The 16,784-nt window shown below is 47.6% G+C and overlaps 1 protein-coding gene across 1 annotated transcript in view; it reads left to right on the forward strand.

Annotated features, from left to right (window-relative positions):
* Nucleotides 1-16,784, forward strand: part of TENM2 (teneurin transmembrane protein 2) — a 504,145-nt gene that overhangs the window by 417,990 nt on the left and 69,371 nt on the right. Inside the window, exons 14-18 of the mRNA XM_075542722.1 lie at nt 621-740; nt 3,419-3,680; nt 4,375-4,642; nt 13,113-13,256; nt 13,637-13,886. Coding sequence (XP_075398837.1) covers nt 621-740; nt 3,419-3,680; nt 4,375-4,642; nt 13,113-13,256; nt 13,637-13,886 — 1,044 coding nt within the window. The remainder of the gene's footprint in view (nt 1-620; nt 741-3,418; nt 3,681-4,374; nt 4,643-13,112; nt 13,257-13,636; nt 13,887-16,784) is intronic.

Consider the following 16,784-nt stretch of genomic DNA (forward strand, 5'->3'; position numbering starts at 1 on the left):
GAATACTCCCTCTGCCAGGCTGAGGCCTAAGTGTGAGGGATGAGGGGCAGCCTGGAGCTCGGGCCAAGCCAAAGCCAAACAATGCCAAGAAACTGAGCAAGGCCAAGGCGAGCGGCCCTGGGCACAGAGGACCTCACACATTGCCTAGCCATGCAATAAGTAACGCTGCCCGTGGATTACATGGCACAGTGGCGACAGTTCTGCTCAGGAAAAGCAAGACTTGACCCTTCACCTGCCCCACGCCCACATCTTCTTGGTCACATGAAAGCAGAAGTTCATGTTGAAAGTCTTCCCCAGTCTTATGACTGCTGTTCACTGCTGCCGTCAACCCTGACCCCTGGCCACGCTGTGTCTTATGGAGCAGAGCTACTCGTGTATTTTCATGACTAACAGAGCAGATGCCAGGGCTTTGTGCTTTTCCTTCCTTCCATGGCCCACTGGGTGGGTTTGAACCTCTGGGTAACAATCTAATAAAATATTTTGTCCCACCAATGACCTTTCTCCTTGCTTTAGGGGAGCAGGTGAGTGGGGGCAGTGGGAGTGGGGAACTTGTCTCCTGTTCTCCTTGGCACGGCTCACACGCACCTCCTGCTCTTGTTGTTGCTGTTTTCCCTTCTCAGCTTGGTTTCCCTCATCCGAGGCCAAGTCGTAACTACCGATGGGACTCCCCTGGTTGGAGTCAACGTGTCTTTTGTCAAGTACCCCAAATATGGCTACACCATCACCCGCCAGGACGGCACGTAAGTAACTCTGTGGGGCTGGTACCCACCCACAATCAATGTGGTGCGTGTGAGGGACATGGAGCCAGGAGTCCTGGCTTGTGCCCACCAGACCAGCTCTCTAGTCAAGATCCCGCCAAAGATGTGTCTTGCTTTGGGTGTGATGTCAAAAACAGGTCAATAAACAGAGGCCAACAACCTGTCCAGCTCCTTTAAGTTTCAGGCAAGGTTAATGATTTTCTCTCTGTCTCTCTGTTTCTGTGTGTGTGTGTGTGTGTGTGTGTGTGTGTGTGTGTGTGTGTGTGTGTTAGAGGTAAGGAGGGTGGATGCCATGCAGAAAGGAAGGCAGCTCTCGGGAGCCAGTCCCACCCTATTTAAAATGAATGGCGGTGCAGGGCGGCAGGAATCCACACGAGAAGGTGTCCTGTGATAAACGCCTTCTGCTTTCCCGTGTGGCTTCCAGAGCTGCGCTGTTTTTGCGGCTGTTTTGAGGGGGTGGGCTGTAATCAGAGGAGTCTAATTAAATACATTTAGCCGGCGCCCTGCTGGGTGAAGGATGCAACCTTTCCTTATTATCTTCTGATTGGAAACATACATTCGTTCAGCCCCCACCAAGATGAAAACTCTGCCAGCTCGTTCATCCATTGGGCACGGAGCTGGAATTTAAACGAGAAGTTCCACAGGAAAAAGAAAGAAATCTTTCAGAAGGGGAAAAAATACCGCTCACTCTGGGCTGAGCAAAGCCCTGTGGCATTCCATGTCAAAGGAAGGCCGGACCTGTGGCTGTTCATCAGCTTCATCACATTTTCGGCAAAGCTGGCTTCTGGAACACCATGGCCGTCCTGCCACGTGGGCAGGGACTGCCGTCCTTGTCTGTCACCAGTGAAGCGTTTGCTCTTGCTTCCTAAGGTCTTGAAGACGGTTTCCAAGATTACCAACACACAGCAGCCCTATCCCTCACCCTGTTTCTGAACCCCAAGAAGGTGTTGGGTAATTCCCATCAACTTCCTGATCTGGGGTAGGTGTTCGATGTCCTAGTCAGACATGCGTTCCACAGACAAATGAAGCTGTGTCCAGCAGGGCTCCTGAGTGGCTCCTCCCGGTTCAGTGCTGGCTGCTGACGTGGCACCTGTACAGACCTGCCTTGTGGAGGTGGGTGAGCTGGGAGAACACGTACAGTGTGAACAGTCACAGGTGTGTGCCCTGCTAGGGGCTTGAGTGTGCTCTTAGAAAACAAGGGTGGTGTGTGGGCTACAGAGCAACCAATTCTCCTGACAGGCACCGACGGACACAACATTGCCCCAGTCTGAGATGGTGGCTGGCCGCACCACAGTCCTGGCAGTGATTCAGTCTCCCACCTGAGACCCCTGAAGGGGCTCCCTGTGCCCCTTGAGTCTCCCTTTCCAGGACTTTGACGGGTCATTTCATTCCCTTTCACGCACATTTTTCAAAATTCAGGTCTGTTCTGATTTTGCTTCAACCGGATTAGCGCCTATATCTTAAGGCATTGAGATGGCCATTGTGTTCTATGCAGGGCTGTGTTGGACCCTTGAAGGCAGCATCCTCAAAGAAGTAACATCCTTGAGTCCTTGGCCTGCTCTCTGCGCCCTCCTCCTTCACCCATCCCTCTCAGCTGCTTCCCGCCCAGTTCTGGCCTCAATCCACCTCTCAACTTATCCACCCAACTTCCTGCATCAGCGATCCTTCTGCTTGTTCAGGCTGCAAAGCCTCGGCAGGCCCAGGGCATGTCATGGAAGGCCCCGGGGACGCCCGCAGTCTGTGGTGCGGTTGAGTGCAGACATTCATGATTTGGTCTGATCACCTCTACCATGAACAAATGGACTGAAAAGCATTGGACTCTTCTGTGTCCCGTGCAAACACATCTCCCACCGCATGCCCGACCACTGCATCCTTACATAACAAGCTCTGATAGGAAATCTCATCTTCAAGGGCTCCGTTTTCATTCATCTCTGGCCTACTCAGAAACATCAGAACAGTTACCAACAGTGGGTGAAGCCAGAGAGCCACCCTATTCTTCTCCTCCAGGCACTCTGCCTGCCACCGGGGAGTCTGCAGCGAGCAGAAGGGCTGACCCGGCTGCCCTCAAGGAACCGACACTCCAGTGCAGGAGGGAAGATCCTTTTGCAACCTTCTTTTCCATCTATTGGGAAAGAGCTGCCTTCGTTTTGCTTTACTGTTAGTACCCCTCCATCCAGCTCTTAAACAAGCAGGAAATCATTTGCAAATCTCTGTCAACAATGGCAGAAACCACGCAGGGATTATTAGAAGGAATTTTAATGAGTCCTTTCCTACATCCTAGAATCGTATCATTAACTATAGCATTTGTTGAACAGAATACACCTATTATCCATGTACTGGGCTGGAGTTTCAATAAAACTTTATTTACCAAATCTGTTGATGAGCTGGATTCGGCCAGTGGGCCACAGTTTGAGAACCCCTGCCCTCGGCCCAACATGATATTTCATTCTCTCGGCCACAGGGATACCTATTCTCACATTACAGAAGGGGATGGTAACTTGACCCAAGGCACACAACTGATAAGCTGTCAAGCTTGGGGTCTGGTGCAAGCCTTCCTCCCCTGTGATCTGTCCCCTCACCATCAGGGGAGGCGTGTGCCAGCGTGCTACCATGGCTGGAGGTGAGTTCACCCCCTCAGGCGCTCTTTCCCTTCTCTCCAGGTTTGACCTGATTGCCAACGGGGGCGCATCCTTGACCCTGCACTTTGAGCGGGCCCCCTTCATGAGCCAGGAGCGCACCGTGTGGCTGCCGTGGAATAGCTTTTACGCTATGGACACCCTGGTGATGAAGACTGAGGAGAACTCCATTCCCAGCTGTGACCTCAGCGGCTTTGTCCGGCCTGATCCAATCATCATCTCCTCCCCACTGTCCACCTTCTTCAGCGCTGCCCCTGGGCAGAACCCCATCGTGCCTGAGACCCAGGTAGGAACGGCAGGCCCCCAGTGTGACAGGCTGGCCAGAGACTCACATTGGAAGTTAGGGGAGCAGCAGTAGGGAATGAGCCCAGTGGAAAGGATAGCCCCATACATTCGGAATCCCTCCTGGGCAGGCACGATGTTTCCAGAGAGTTGTCCAAGACTTTGGCAGTCATCGGGGCTTTTAATAAAATAAAAACCATTTACATATGTGCAGCACACCTGCAAATTGCTTTTTATTCCTGTTAGTTGCCAAGATACATGATAAGAGGTGCCTTAATGATCTGCACTGGTGCTACGACAGAGGGTATATTACATTGCTGCCTCCCTGTTGCTTTCTACCGATTGTCAGTGGACGTTGCAGGTTCACATAATTACAGCCTCTTGTGCCCTCCATGTACACAGCTAGCAATAAAGCCTGCTGTTCTTATTTACATCTTTTGCCAACAGGGTGGTTTTTAAAAGGAAACACAACAGTGACCAAGAATAATTATTAATTCCCCAAATCGTAAGCGGAGCCCTGGCTCTGTGGTGTCAGGTGGAGGCAGGGGCTGGTGGTAGTGGCTTTCCCTCAGTTCGGAGTCCGGGGTGCTGGTGCTCACAGAGGGGTGACGTGTCAGGGGAGGAGGCAGCAGGCAGGCAGAGAAACTCGTCTGCCTGGGTGCCTTCCCCGCAGCACGCCTCCCATGTGTCCCCTGCAGGTGCTGCACGAGGAAATTGAGCTCCCGGCTTCCAATGTGAAGCTTCGCTACATGAGCTCCAGAACGGCGGGGTACAAGTCTCTGCTGAAGATCACCATGACCCAGTCCATGGTCCCCCTGAACCTCATCAAGGTCCACCTGATGGTCGCCGTGGAGGGCCATCTCTTCCAGAAGTCCTTCCAGGCGTCCCCCAACCTGGCCTACACTTTCATCTGGGACAAGACAGATGCTTACGGCCAGAGGGTGTACGGACTCTCAGACGCTGTTGGTATGTTCTGGCTCTCAGCCGCTCACTGATTCATGGAGTTCATTATGCATTCATTTGCCAAATGCGTACAAAGGCGTAGTATGTGCCAGGGAATGAGTGGTTCACTAGCAGAATTCTTATCTTCCTTTTGGGAGGCACCAGTTCCGTTCCCAACCGATGCACCTCACACAGCCACCGTCCTCTGCCAGTGGAGTCCTGCTTGTTGCCCGGATATGGAACCGGTACCCGCAGGACTTCCAGGGTAAGCTGGACTGGGAAGAAGAGGCTTGGTGATGCGTCACAACAGTTCAATCCAACACTCATCATGGGGATGACACAGGACCAGGCGTTGCCTCCTGATGTCCAAGGGGTTGCCCTGAGTCATGGGTGGCCTCACCAGCAACCAACAACCACATGTGTCAAGGGCTGTTCCAGGAGAGGGGATGGCGCGGCCAAGGGTTGATCGAGTAGAGAGGATGCGTGTTTAGGCGGATGGACGAGATCACTCCTCTGATGGGCCTTACCCTCTCGTAAGGGATAAAGGTAAACAGGAAGTGTGGTGGGTAAAAGCATGCGTGAGAATACTTATATCACTCAGAAGGATCACTCATAGGGACACGCGTGGGTGGGCATTTAAGGAAGACACCTCAGAGGGTGACATGTGAACTGAGACTGAATGACAAGAGGAAGCCCAATGAAAATTAGGAGAACACACCTCCAGGCAGAGGAAAGAGGGAGTGGTGTCACCGGGACAGTGAGAAGACCAGTCTGCTTTAAGAGGGGGGGCAAGGAAGATGTAAGCAATCATGCAAATGGTGTCACCCGAAGCCCACAGTGGAGCTCGAAGGGGTTGAAAGCCACCTGCTCCTTTCCTCAGCTTTGTCCTGTGGGAATCACGCAATCTCCACTCTGGACACCAGAAGAGAAGGAAGGGTCATTCCGATATCGGTCTCTGACGACTTGTGAGCTGTGGATTAAAATCACTTTACCAGGTTTGGGGGTTTTGCCCCACTTCTGGCAAACTGCTTGGACATTGCTTCATTAACCAGGATTAATTAGCCAGATTTATCCCTTACCTATCTTTATTTAATTTAAATCCATTAATCAGAGTTCTATGACTTTCTTTGCCTCCCACCCCACAGCCATTGAGTCTCTTCCAACACATAGCAGCTCTTCATGGTTTTCTGAAACCACTAGGCGAGCAGACACCCTCACCTGTCTCGCGGTGGTCAGCCAGGGGTGTGAAGCTTTCACTGACCGATCCAGCACTGAGCAAACAGCACCGCCAGGGCTCTTGGTCTTCAGAAAAGCTGCGGTTTCCACTGAGAGGGCAGCTACATTGCCAAAATAAGGAACCGCAAGCTCAAAAATTGTCACTGTAATTGGCAGCCACGTTTCATCCCTCCCTCCCTCCCTCACTCTGTGCAGAGCTTTGTGCTAAATCTGTGTCTTCGGTAAGCTCTCTATGACCCGATCGGGTTTGGTGTTGGTGCCATGAAGGAGCCTCTGCTGGTGCACAGAGACCTGAAGCACAGCAGAACGAAAGGCGGCCCAGCCTGCGCCATGCTCACAACAGTTCCTGGGCTTGAACCCATGGTTTCAGCCACTGTGTCCCTCCGTCTGGTTGCGGGCCTTCCTCTTCGTCACTGGCCCTCCACTTTACCAAGCATGATATCCTTCTCCAGGGGCTGATCTCTCTTGACATGTCCAAATTAAGTGAGACAAAATCTCACCATCCTTGCCTCTAAAGAGATTTCTGGCCGCACTTCTTCCAAAAAGAAGTAGGCACTCACTCATAATCCCATTACGCCGATGGGGGAGAGAGGAAATAGATGCCCAAGGTCACGTAACCAGTAGGTCACAACAGCTTGGCGAGTGGCCCCCAGTTGCCTCTGTCCCCTCTCCACTGTGAAGCATTGCCTCCTTGTCAGTGGGGTTAATAGCTTGGTGAAAATAGTGACCATGAGCTGATGGCACCATGGTTGAGTGCTCAGCTGCTCCTCAAAAGGTCCTGGCTTGACCTAGCAGCTGCTCTGTGGAAGAGAGAGGTGACAGTCTGCTCCCATGAAGATCATCCCCTGGGACCCCAGAGGACAGTTCGATTCCATCCTACAAGGTCACCATGAGCAGGAATCCACTGGATGGCATTGGGTTTTCCCCTAGATATGAATAAGTTATTGGCAGAGCTGGAGCATTGAATATAAAACACTGGTTAATAAAAATATTTGATCTGGCTTTAGCTGATACCAAAATGACACTATCAAATAGTAGACTGAATATTATAATGTGCCCCGGGCACTCCAGCCTCCAAGATTAGCAACATCATGGCAAATCTGGATAGTTGTTGTTTTTTTTTAATACACCCACCTATTTCCATCACTTGTACCTTTCTGAAGCAAGCTTCAGACATTGTATCATTATATCCACAGTATTTCACAATGAAATCTATAAAATGAATGAATCTATAAATGACACTTTAAAATATACAACCGTATCCTCACAACTGAAAAAACTACAGTAATTTCTTAATATTTTTAAATAGCTCATCATTGTTCAAGATTTCAATTTTCATGATGATCATAAAATATTAATACTGTATTTGTTTCCATCCAGACCCAAGTAAGACTGACCTCTTATAATTGATTTTTTTGCCAGTTTATTTTAATCAATAGACCCCCATTCCCCACCAACCAACCAATCAATCAATCAATCTCTATATCTCTCTTACTTTTTGCTTATAGAATTTCACATAGTCTGTATTGATTTTGCTTTGCTTTCTGTGTGATACCTGCGGGCACTTAACTGGTTCCTCTGTCCCCTGCACTTCCTTCAAATGAGTAGCTGAACCCAAGGCTTTTTCAGACCCCAGTGTGATTTTCTTTGGACACAACGGATTGTGGTCTTCATCGGGAGGCAGGTAGTGTCAGGCTGTTTGATTTTCATGACCATTGATGCTCATTGGCTAGCTCCATTAAATCCTTATAAAATGGTATTTTCATTCTGTCCTTTTGTCCTGGTTATCTAATGCTGCGATAACAGAAGTGCTACAGATGAGGCTTTAGCAAAAAGAAATTTATTCTTTAATTGTTGTTGTTATCAGGTAAGAGCTAGTCGATAATGGCTTAAAACAATACTATATATATCATAATGAAACACTAGTCAGTCCTTGCCCACCCTCACTGTTGTGATGTGTAAGCCCCTTATTGCAGCCACTGTGTCCATCTACACTCACAGAGGGTCTGCCTCCTCATCTACTTCACCAGGCATGATGGCCTTTCTAGGGACTGGTCTCTCCTGATAGCATATCCAAATTATGTGGGACGAAGGACCATTCTTCCTGCACTTCAGATTTCTTTGTTCTTCTGGCCAAACCTGTTGCCCTCAAGGCAATTCTAACTCATAGCAACCCTACAGGACAGGGTAGAACTATCCCATCAGGTTTATGTAAGGAGAGTGCCACCATTTCACACATGAAGCAGCCGGTGGGTTTGAACTGCCAATCTTTCAGATAGCAGCTGAGAGCTTAACAAAGGTGCCGCCAGAGCTCCTTGTTCTCTGGCAGTCCAAGATCCGTTTAATATTCTTCACCAAGACCACGATTCAAAGGCATTACTTCTACATCGGCTTTCCATATTTATTGTCCATCTTTCACACGCATACGAGTCCATGAAAAAGACCATGGAGAATCAAGTCTGGTGTCCCTCACTCCTCCAAGTGACATCTTTGCTCTGTCTCACTTGAAGGAGGTTTGCTCAATGCAGAGTGTCATTTTATTTTCGGATGGCTCCTTCCTTCTTAGGACATTGATCTTAGAGCCATGTAGAGGGACATCCTGGACACTTCAGTTTTTCCTTCATGTATCATGATTTCATTTATTCAGTTGTGAGCATTTTTGTTTTATGGTGAAGTGTAATTTATACAGTGGACTGTAGCTTTGATCTTCATCAGTACGTGTTTCAAGTCTTCTTCGATTTCAGCAATTACGGTGGTGTTTCTTCATATAACAAGTAGTTAATGAGTCTTCCTCCAATCCTGATGGTGGGTTCTTCTTCGTGTAGTTTGCTTCTCCTATTATTTGCTCAACGTGCATATTGAACAGGTAGGGGAACAGGTACAACTGTGACACAAACACTTCCTGATTTTAAACCGTTCACTGTTTTCCTGTTTCAGTGACTGCATTTTGATCTATGATTACAGGTTCCATGTGAGCACAATTAAGTGTTCTGAAATTCCTATCCTTTGCAATGTTTTCCAGAATTTGTTATGATCCACATAGTCAAATGCATAGTCAGTAAAATACAGGAAACCAGCTTTCTGGTATTCTCTGCTTTCAGTCAAGATCCATCAGACATCACCAATAATATTCCTCTTTCCATGTCATTTCTGAATCTGGCTTGACTTTCTGGAAGTCCCCTGTGAAAGTACTGATACAACTGTCTGTCAGCCCTTGTCAGCAGCATTTTACTTCCATGTGCTTGATGATGCTCGTGTGAGGTCCATCCAGTCAGTTCTGACACATGGAAAGCTGAGCAAAGCAGAAGGCGATACTGCCCAGTCTGGCAGCGTCCCCACAGTTGTTCCTGTGCTTAAGCCCACTATTGCAGCCGCTGTGTCGATCAAGTTCCTTGAGGGCCTTCCTCCGGTGTTTTGCTGTCCCGCTACTTTACCAAACATGATGTCCTTCTCCGGGGAATGGTCTCTCTTGACGACGTGTCCGAAGTATGGAAGATGAAGTCTGGCCATCCTTACCTCTGAAGAGCACTCTGGCCTTATTTCTCCCAATACAGACTCGTTTGTCCTGTGGGCAGTCGGTGGCACTTTCAGTAGTCTTCACCAGCACCACAATTCAAATGCATCGATTCTTCTCTGGTCTTCCTTACTCAGTGTCCAATGTTCACATGAGGCAATTGAAAATACCATGGCTTAATAGAGAAAGGAAATACCATGGTTGGATCATGTGCGCCTTGGTCTTCAGAGTAGCATCCTTGCTTTTCAGCATGCTGAAGAGGTCTTGCATCATAGATTCACCCGATGCAAAGCTTCCATCTTTTCTTTATTTATCAAAATGTTGCCTATTGGTCCAGTGGTGAGGATTTGGGTCTTCCTTACATCGAGTTGTAGTGCATACTGAAGGCCACGACCCTTGATCTTCACCAGCAAGTATTTCAAGGCCTCCTCACTTTTTTATATTAATGCTATTACTTCATAATTCCCCCATTCTGTTCTACCACTGTTCTTTGGAATGGGCACACATAGAGATATCTCCAAGTTCTTTAGCCAGGTGACTCTCAAATTTCTTGGCCTAGACAGGTGTGTCCTTGCAGTGTTGTATTCATTTGTTGAACCATCTCAATTGGTTTTGTCAATTCCTGACGCCTTGTTTTGCTCCTGTGCCTTCATTGTAGCTTGGATATCTGTCTTCATTACCATCCATTCTTGATCATATTGTAGCTCCTGAAATGATTGAGCATTTATTGTGACCAATTATTTTGTGATACAATGGCTGTATGTATTTCTTCTATCTTCTTTTGAAGCGTCCTGTATCTTTCAATACTTTGCCCATAGGATCCTTCAATGTTGCCCGGAAGACTTGAAATTTTATTCTCTCCACTGAAGAAATGCAAACTGTGCTCTCTTTGAGTTTACTAGCTGTTAGATTCTTTCTAAATTCATTATCAGTTTGATTTGTCTTATTGAGTTGCCTTTTGTAATCTGTTCACATTTTAGGAGAATAGATATTCAAATTAAGGGTGCCGGTTGTAAGAGAAGGTTTTTGTTTCTTCTCGACTCTGGGGACAAGGTTCTTATCTCCTTTCAACGTTTGTGACCCCATGTTCTTTGGAGCGGTCCCTGTGTCTTGGCATCAATCTTCTCCTTGGTCTAGGAGGTTCTCAGAGCAGGGATCTAGGTTCAAAGGAGGTGCTCCTCCTGGCTTTTCCTCCTTGGTGGTAACCAGTCCTTTCTCTCCCTGCTTGCTTCTTTCTGTGATTTTCTTATGTAAGATGAAAGGTTTGATTCTCACAAGGGTGTGTCTTGAGGAAGGATAATGACTTGGGTGTGGGTAGAACTTGAGTCGTCCTGTAACTCGAATCCCATTCTCTTGTAAGAAAGACTGTGACTCAACATATACCCACAGTCGTTATGTCTCATTAACATGTAGAGATTGGATTTCTAACATATTAACTGGAAGCTTATTACATAGTATCACAACCTGGAAGATAATTATATCACATCACAAACCAGAGGACAGCCGCACAAAGCTGGGAATCATGGCCTAGCCACCTTGATACATATTTGGGGAAAAGACAATTCAACCCAGGACACACTCCTTATTCACTTATTAGCTGGAAAGCTTTTTTCTTTTTTTTCACATTTGATTATGTTGTTGGTAGAGAATATTTAATATAATAGGAATTGCCAGGAGAAAGAATACGCCTGTCTTGGAAGAAGTACTATGGCATAATGATCCTCAGAAGCAAGGATGGCAAGACTTTGTCTCGTGTACTTGGTTTGGTGGTGGTGGTGATTTCTCTTTGGATTTTGTCAACATTTTTTATTAACACAGAATTTTCATATCACACAATTGAACAATTCAATCATTCAATTATATCAAGGGGAATTGTACAATGAGCGTCACACCCATCTTAGAGCACCCCCTCCCCACCCATGGTTAAATAGCCCTTAAAATGAGTTGTGCAACCACAGTCAGTTCTACATGCCCTCCCCCTCTGGAAATCTTCTTAGATAGAGGCACTTCTTCTTTTTTTATTTAATCATTTTATTGGGGCTCATACAACTCTTATCACAATCCATACCTACATCCAGTGGGCCAAGCCCATTTGTACATTTGTTGGAGAGGCACTTTCTCATTAACTATTTGGTTGTTGGAGGTACAGTTCAAATAGGAAACCAACGATAAATGTTTTGTTAATTTGCCTTATTTCTTAGTCTTCAGTACAATTAGTTGTTTTTTAGCATCATCTAATGGAGATCAATTAATTTTTAAGACATCATTGTATACTCATAGATTGAAATAAGACAAACATGTTTCGATCCATGGGTGTTAAGATTCTTATTAATGGCCAAAATGTCACATCTGTGGTCAGTGAGAGCCTCTTCAAGAGGGTTCCAAATTTTATACCTGACCCTAGTTGATTTTGTTGGTTTCTATACGAGCTGGTGTGATAACATGGCCTGAGTTTACGCTATCCATTTCTTACAAGAGTTCTGATTTAATTTTTATTGAGAAATAATAACTCAAAGCCACGAGCGAGGAACAAGCACTTCTCTTTGCTCCTGGGTGAGTCATTGTTTATTGGCATTTTCAGAGGGCAAACTAGAAACTATATTTTGTTTTTTTAAATAAAATGCATCTCACATTGATATCGACACTTCCATAGCTCAGGATTTAAAAGAAGCTGGAGAGAAGCCCCATGGGTATTCCTGACACGTACTTTAGAGTTTAGAGGAGTAGGAAAAGCAATAATAGCCGTGCCCCATCTTTCTGGAGCTGTTTCCAATGAAAAATGCATGGCCTCTCCGCATCTGAGCTCATCTGTCCGAACGACAGGTCCCTAGGTAGCACAAAGTATTTGAACTTGACCACTAACTGAAAGGCTTGTGGTTCAGACCTACCCACAAGCAGAGCATAAGAAGGGCCTGGCAATCTACTCTGTAAAGAGAACAGCCAGGCAAACGATGGGGCTCAGTCCTGCTACAAGGAGGCTTCTGAAGGTTCATGGGAAACTGTATTAAGAGATAATGGCATTTCTCCCTTGAATTTTTTGAAGCCCCCTCATATACCATACAGGGATTGAGTTCAAAATGACTCAATGGCAGCAAATTTGCTTTTAGTTTATTCTTACTACATTTCTTTAAAGAACAGTGCCTTCAGTCATGTGGGAAATGGAGCCAGCAGCGAGCCTAGAGCTGGTAACTGTCATCGCCCTCCTCTGTCCCGCTCACCTTCCCACGTGGCAGGATGCAAGCATTTTACAAATGTTTTTTACAGTCTGTTCTGTACTGAGTCTTCACATAACTAGTGGGGCTGTACTCCCCACGCCCACCCTCCAGTGCCCTCAGGAATCTGCAGGGAGTATCCCTTCACTTCCACACGCTCCCTGGAACAAGGAGCCACTGGCTCCTGGTGAGTGAAGAACTAAGAACCCCACAAACTGCAGGCTGGACAACCAGGCCCTTGTCCCACCCGAGAGAAGGATTTTATGAAGGTTTTCCAAGGATTCCTCTCTACCCTCCACGTCACTGGGGTCGTTTTTGAAAGCCAGCTTCATTCCCATGGAGCATGACTGTGGAAACCTTCGAGGTGGAGTTCCACTTGAAATCTGAATGTAAAATCGGGAAATCACATCAGGAAACCGCCTCCTTGACCAAGTTTCTGGAAGAGACTCGCAATGCCCTGAGCGCGTCTTGTTGTTATCTCTTGCCTTGTGACCCCCTCCTCTCACCCTTCTCACTGCTTTCCATCTTGCAGTGTCTGTCGGCTTTGAGTACGAGACATGCCCCAGCCTGATCCTCTGGGAGAAAAGAACAGCCCTTCTTCAGGGGTTTGAGCTGGACCCATCCAATCTCGGTGGCTGGTCCCTGGACAAGCACCACATCCTCAATGTGAAAAGCGGTAGGTGACAGGTCGCCTTTCCCAAATACACCTCCTCGGTTCTGGAATCTTCTTTCCAGTCTTGACATGCCCACGGAAGCCCCTCTCCTTCCCTCCAAGTGCCCTTTAACAGTCACAGGTTTCCCACCTTCTTGTTTCAAATGTCAGAAAATAAAAACTGAACACATTGAGTTGTTCCCCACAGAGCACCAGCCTGCCATTTCCTCCCAATTCTCCTTCATGTAACCCTACAAATGTGACCTTTGCTGATTCCCCAGCGTGTGGGGTTTGCCTCCACCATGCCCGTGACTGCCCTGGGCAGGCTTGTAAGGAAATTGGAGAGCACCCGCCCAGCCCCATTCACCTTTCCTAATGGCTCTTTCCGCTTCCATGCATCCCAGGAATCCTGCACAAGGGCACAGGGGAGAACCAGTTCCTGACGCAGCAGCCTGCTATCATCACCAGCATCATGGGTAATGGTCGCCGAAGGAGCATCTCCTGTCCCAGCTGCAATGGCCTTGCTGAAGGCAACAAGCTGCTGGCTCCAGTAGCTCTGGCTGTTGGGATTGATGGGAGCCTCTTTGTGGGCGACTTCAACTACATCCGCCGCATCTTCCCCTCTCGAAATGTGACCAGCATCCTGGAGTTAAGGTAAACGGACGGCCATCTAGGCAAGGAGGCTTTACTCTGTTGCCCCCTTGTCCCTGCTAGGCCTCAGGAAGTGGTGGGGGTGGGGGCGGGTCTGGTGAATACATGGTCCATGGGATGAGCAGAAGACCAAATCCAAGGCCTGAAATCAAATAAGGGTTTGGGAAGTGCTGTGTGTGCCTATAAAACACTATCCACCTATTTGATGCTGTGATGCCCAAAAGCTACCTTACAAGAGAACTAAAGGCTTTCAGCCAAGGGATTCGGGGAGACCTGAGTAGCTGAAAGTTATAAAACACCAAGCAGTACGAGAACTCCTATCAGCAGCTGGCCCAGATCGGTGCTTTTTAAAGTGACACCTGCTTAAGATGCCAGTTTCAGGGATCCCCACCTCCAGGGATTCTGATTCAATACATTTGGGAGAAGGTCAAGCCTCTTTTTTTCCCCCTTACCAGCTCTACAGAAGATTCAGATGTTTGGGAATCACTAACGTTCATTTCCTAATTGCAGCATTTGTAGTGAGCTCTTCTGGGTATAAGTACCTATGCGGGGACTTCAAAATGCTCAGGGGAAAATTCCATCCTCTTTTAACTCCGTGTCTCCATAAACATGTTGAAGTCCCCTCTTAGACAGCCTGGATTCCCTAGTTCTTAGCACATGTCCCAGGGTATGGCTGTACTGTGACTTCAGAGCTTGCTGAGTCATGTGTGAACTCCGAACGCTGACCCCTCTGTGCTGAAGAAGTATTGGTCCCTACACACCTTGAAAGCACACCCTTCCCAGGAAAGTTAACTCCAGGTTGTCAACCTCTATCCCCAACCCACCCATCCCCCCCAAAAAAAAAACCTCACTGCCATCAAGTCAATTTCAATATAGTGACCCTAGAGGACAAGGCAGAACTGCCCCTGTGGGTTTCTGAGACTGTAACTCTTTATTGGAGTAGAAAGTCTCATTTTTCTCCTGCAGAGCCATTGGCAGTTTAGAACTCTTACCCTTGTGGTTAATAGCACAGGGTGTGATCCACTACACCACCAGGGCTCTATAAATCCACTGAGTCCACGCATACAGGTTGAGTGAGGGGGAGAGATTTAGTCAACAAATATTTGCTAGATGGAAACTCTGTGCCCTAGGCTGGGGAAAAGAGGGCGCAGAAGCACAATTCCAATTTCTGGACTGTTTGTAGTCGGGTAGGGCGCTTCAGACCAAATCATGGGAGGAAATGAGAACTCATGTCAAATAGCATTAAGCACTTTAAAGAACAGTTAATGGGGTACAAAATAAGGACTATTTGGTGGGTGGGGTGAAAACGATACTTGAGATAGCACAGAGAGACGTTTCTGACTGGTGGCGTGTGAACTAGGACCCAGAAAAAGAGTTATGCGAAAGTCCTAATTCCAGAACGTGAGCTGGCTTATTTGAGGAATGGAGAGAAGCGCAATGTGGCTGGAGAACCGAGAGCTCTGGGAAAGGGTTCGGGAGGAAGTCAGAGGAGAAAGACGAGTGTATTGAGCTCTTACTGGTCCTGTTGAGAAGTATATGCTGCAGGGTGAAGCAGGCCGTGGAATGGAGTCCCCACAATTTGATTTGCATCTTTAAAGATGACTCTGGCTGTCATGTGGAGAATAAACTGTAGGGACAAGAGTGAATTAGGAAAACCCACAGAAAGACTAACTCAGTGGCCCAGGATTCAGGTGATGGCAGCTTGCTCTAGAATGGCTGAGGGGAAATGATGAAATATTCCAATTGGGATATATATTTGAGGTAGGTGTAATAGGACTTGCCAATCAATGGGACTTTTTTTAAGGGGTGGAATCAGGATAATGGCTAGTATCTGGGCCTAAGACTGAGTGGACGGGGATGTCTTCTGACACTGCCTCAGCTACCCAGGGAATGACTTAGAAGCAACACCAGGTTTCACATACATTTTAGTTGTCCTTGAAGCCCCTTTGGGGAGAGGTGCCAATAATCTGACCATTGGCGACTCTGGCCAGTATTGTGGAGGTCTGAAATGGTAATGGGTATTTAAAAACAAGCTACCCTCCAGCCAACTTCGAGTCACAGAAACACCAGGTGTGTCAGAGAAGAACTGTGCTGTATAGAGTTTTCTGTGGCTGATTTGTCCGGAGTCAATTGCCAGGCCATTCTTCTGTGATACCACCAGTTGGCCTCAAAGGTTGCCTTTTGGTTAGCAGCCAAGTATGTTCACACTTGCCCCCGAGACTTCACGATGGATAATATTGTTTGCTGCTGCCATTGAGTCTGTTCCCTCTCAGAGAGATGCTGTATCCAACTGAATAAAACACCGGCCCGTCCCATCCTCGCAACCATGACACGTGAGCTCCCTGTTGCAGCCACTGTGTCAACCTGGCTCAGTTTCTGACAGTTCCATGACATCTCGTTCTCAGGGCCAAGCAGGCGCTTGTATGAGGCTCCTCTGAACATTGGCTTGTGCCACACTTTCTGCTTCCTTTGCCTTCCCAACCTAATCTGCCTCATGGTGCTCCTCCTGGGGGTGCCATGCGAAGGACCTTGCTTCTAGAAAGCTAAAATTCTCCTTACCCTCTTCCATGTTTCTTAACTCTGATTTGCTCTTAGAACTGACAGCATTGACTCTCTTGCTTTTGGGTTATTTCTGTATTCACTTCCAGGGCTCTAAGGTGGGAACCTCTCTAGCACAGACACCTGTGTCATCTGCAGTGCCCTGCACACGTGCTTAAATGAAAGGAGACATAGCCTCATGTCTTTCTGAATCTTCCCAGTCCTTGCGTGGGAACTGGTCCTTGATTCCAGTCACTCACGCTGCAGGGGCCCCGGCATCCATAAAGGAGCTCCTAACCCACTCTCACAGTGAGCCACACCACACCCCAGGACGACAGAGAGCAGCCTGAGGGAGCGTAACTC

The sequence above is a fragment of the Tenrec ecaudatus genome, chromosome 2 (assembly GCF_050624435.1).
Source record: "Tenrec ecaudatus isolate mTenEca1 chromosome 2, mTenEca1.hap1, whole genome shotgun sequence".
Taxonomy (NCBI): domain Eukaryota; kingdom Metazoa; phylum Chordata; class Mammalia; order Afrosoricida; family Tenrecidae; genus Tenrec; species Tenrec ecaudatus.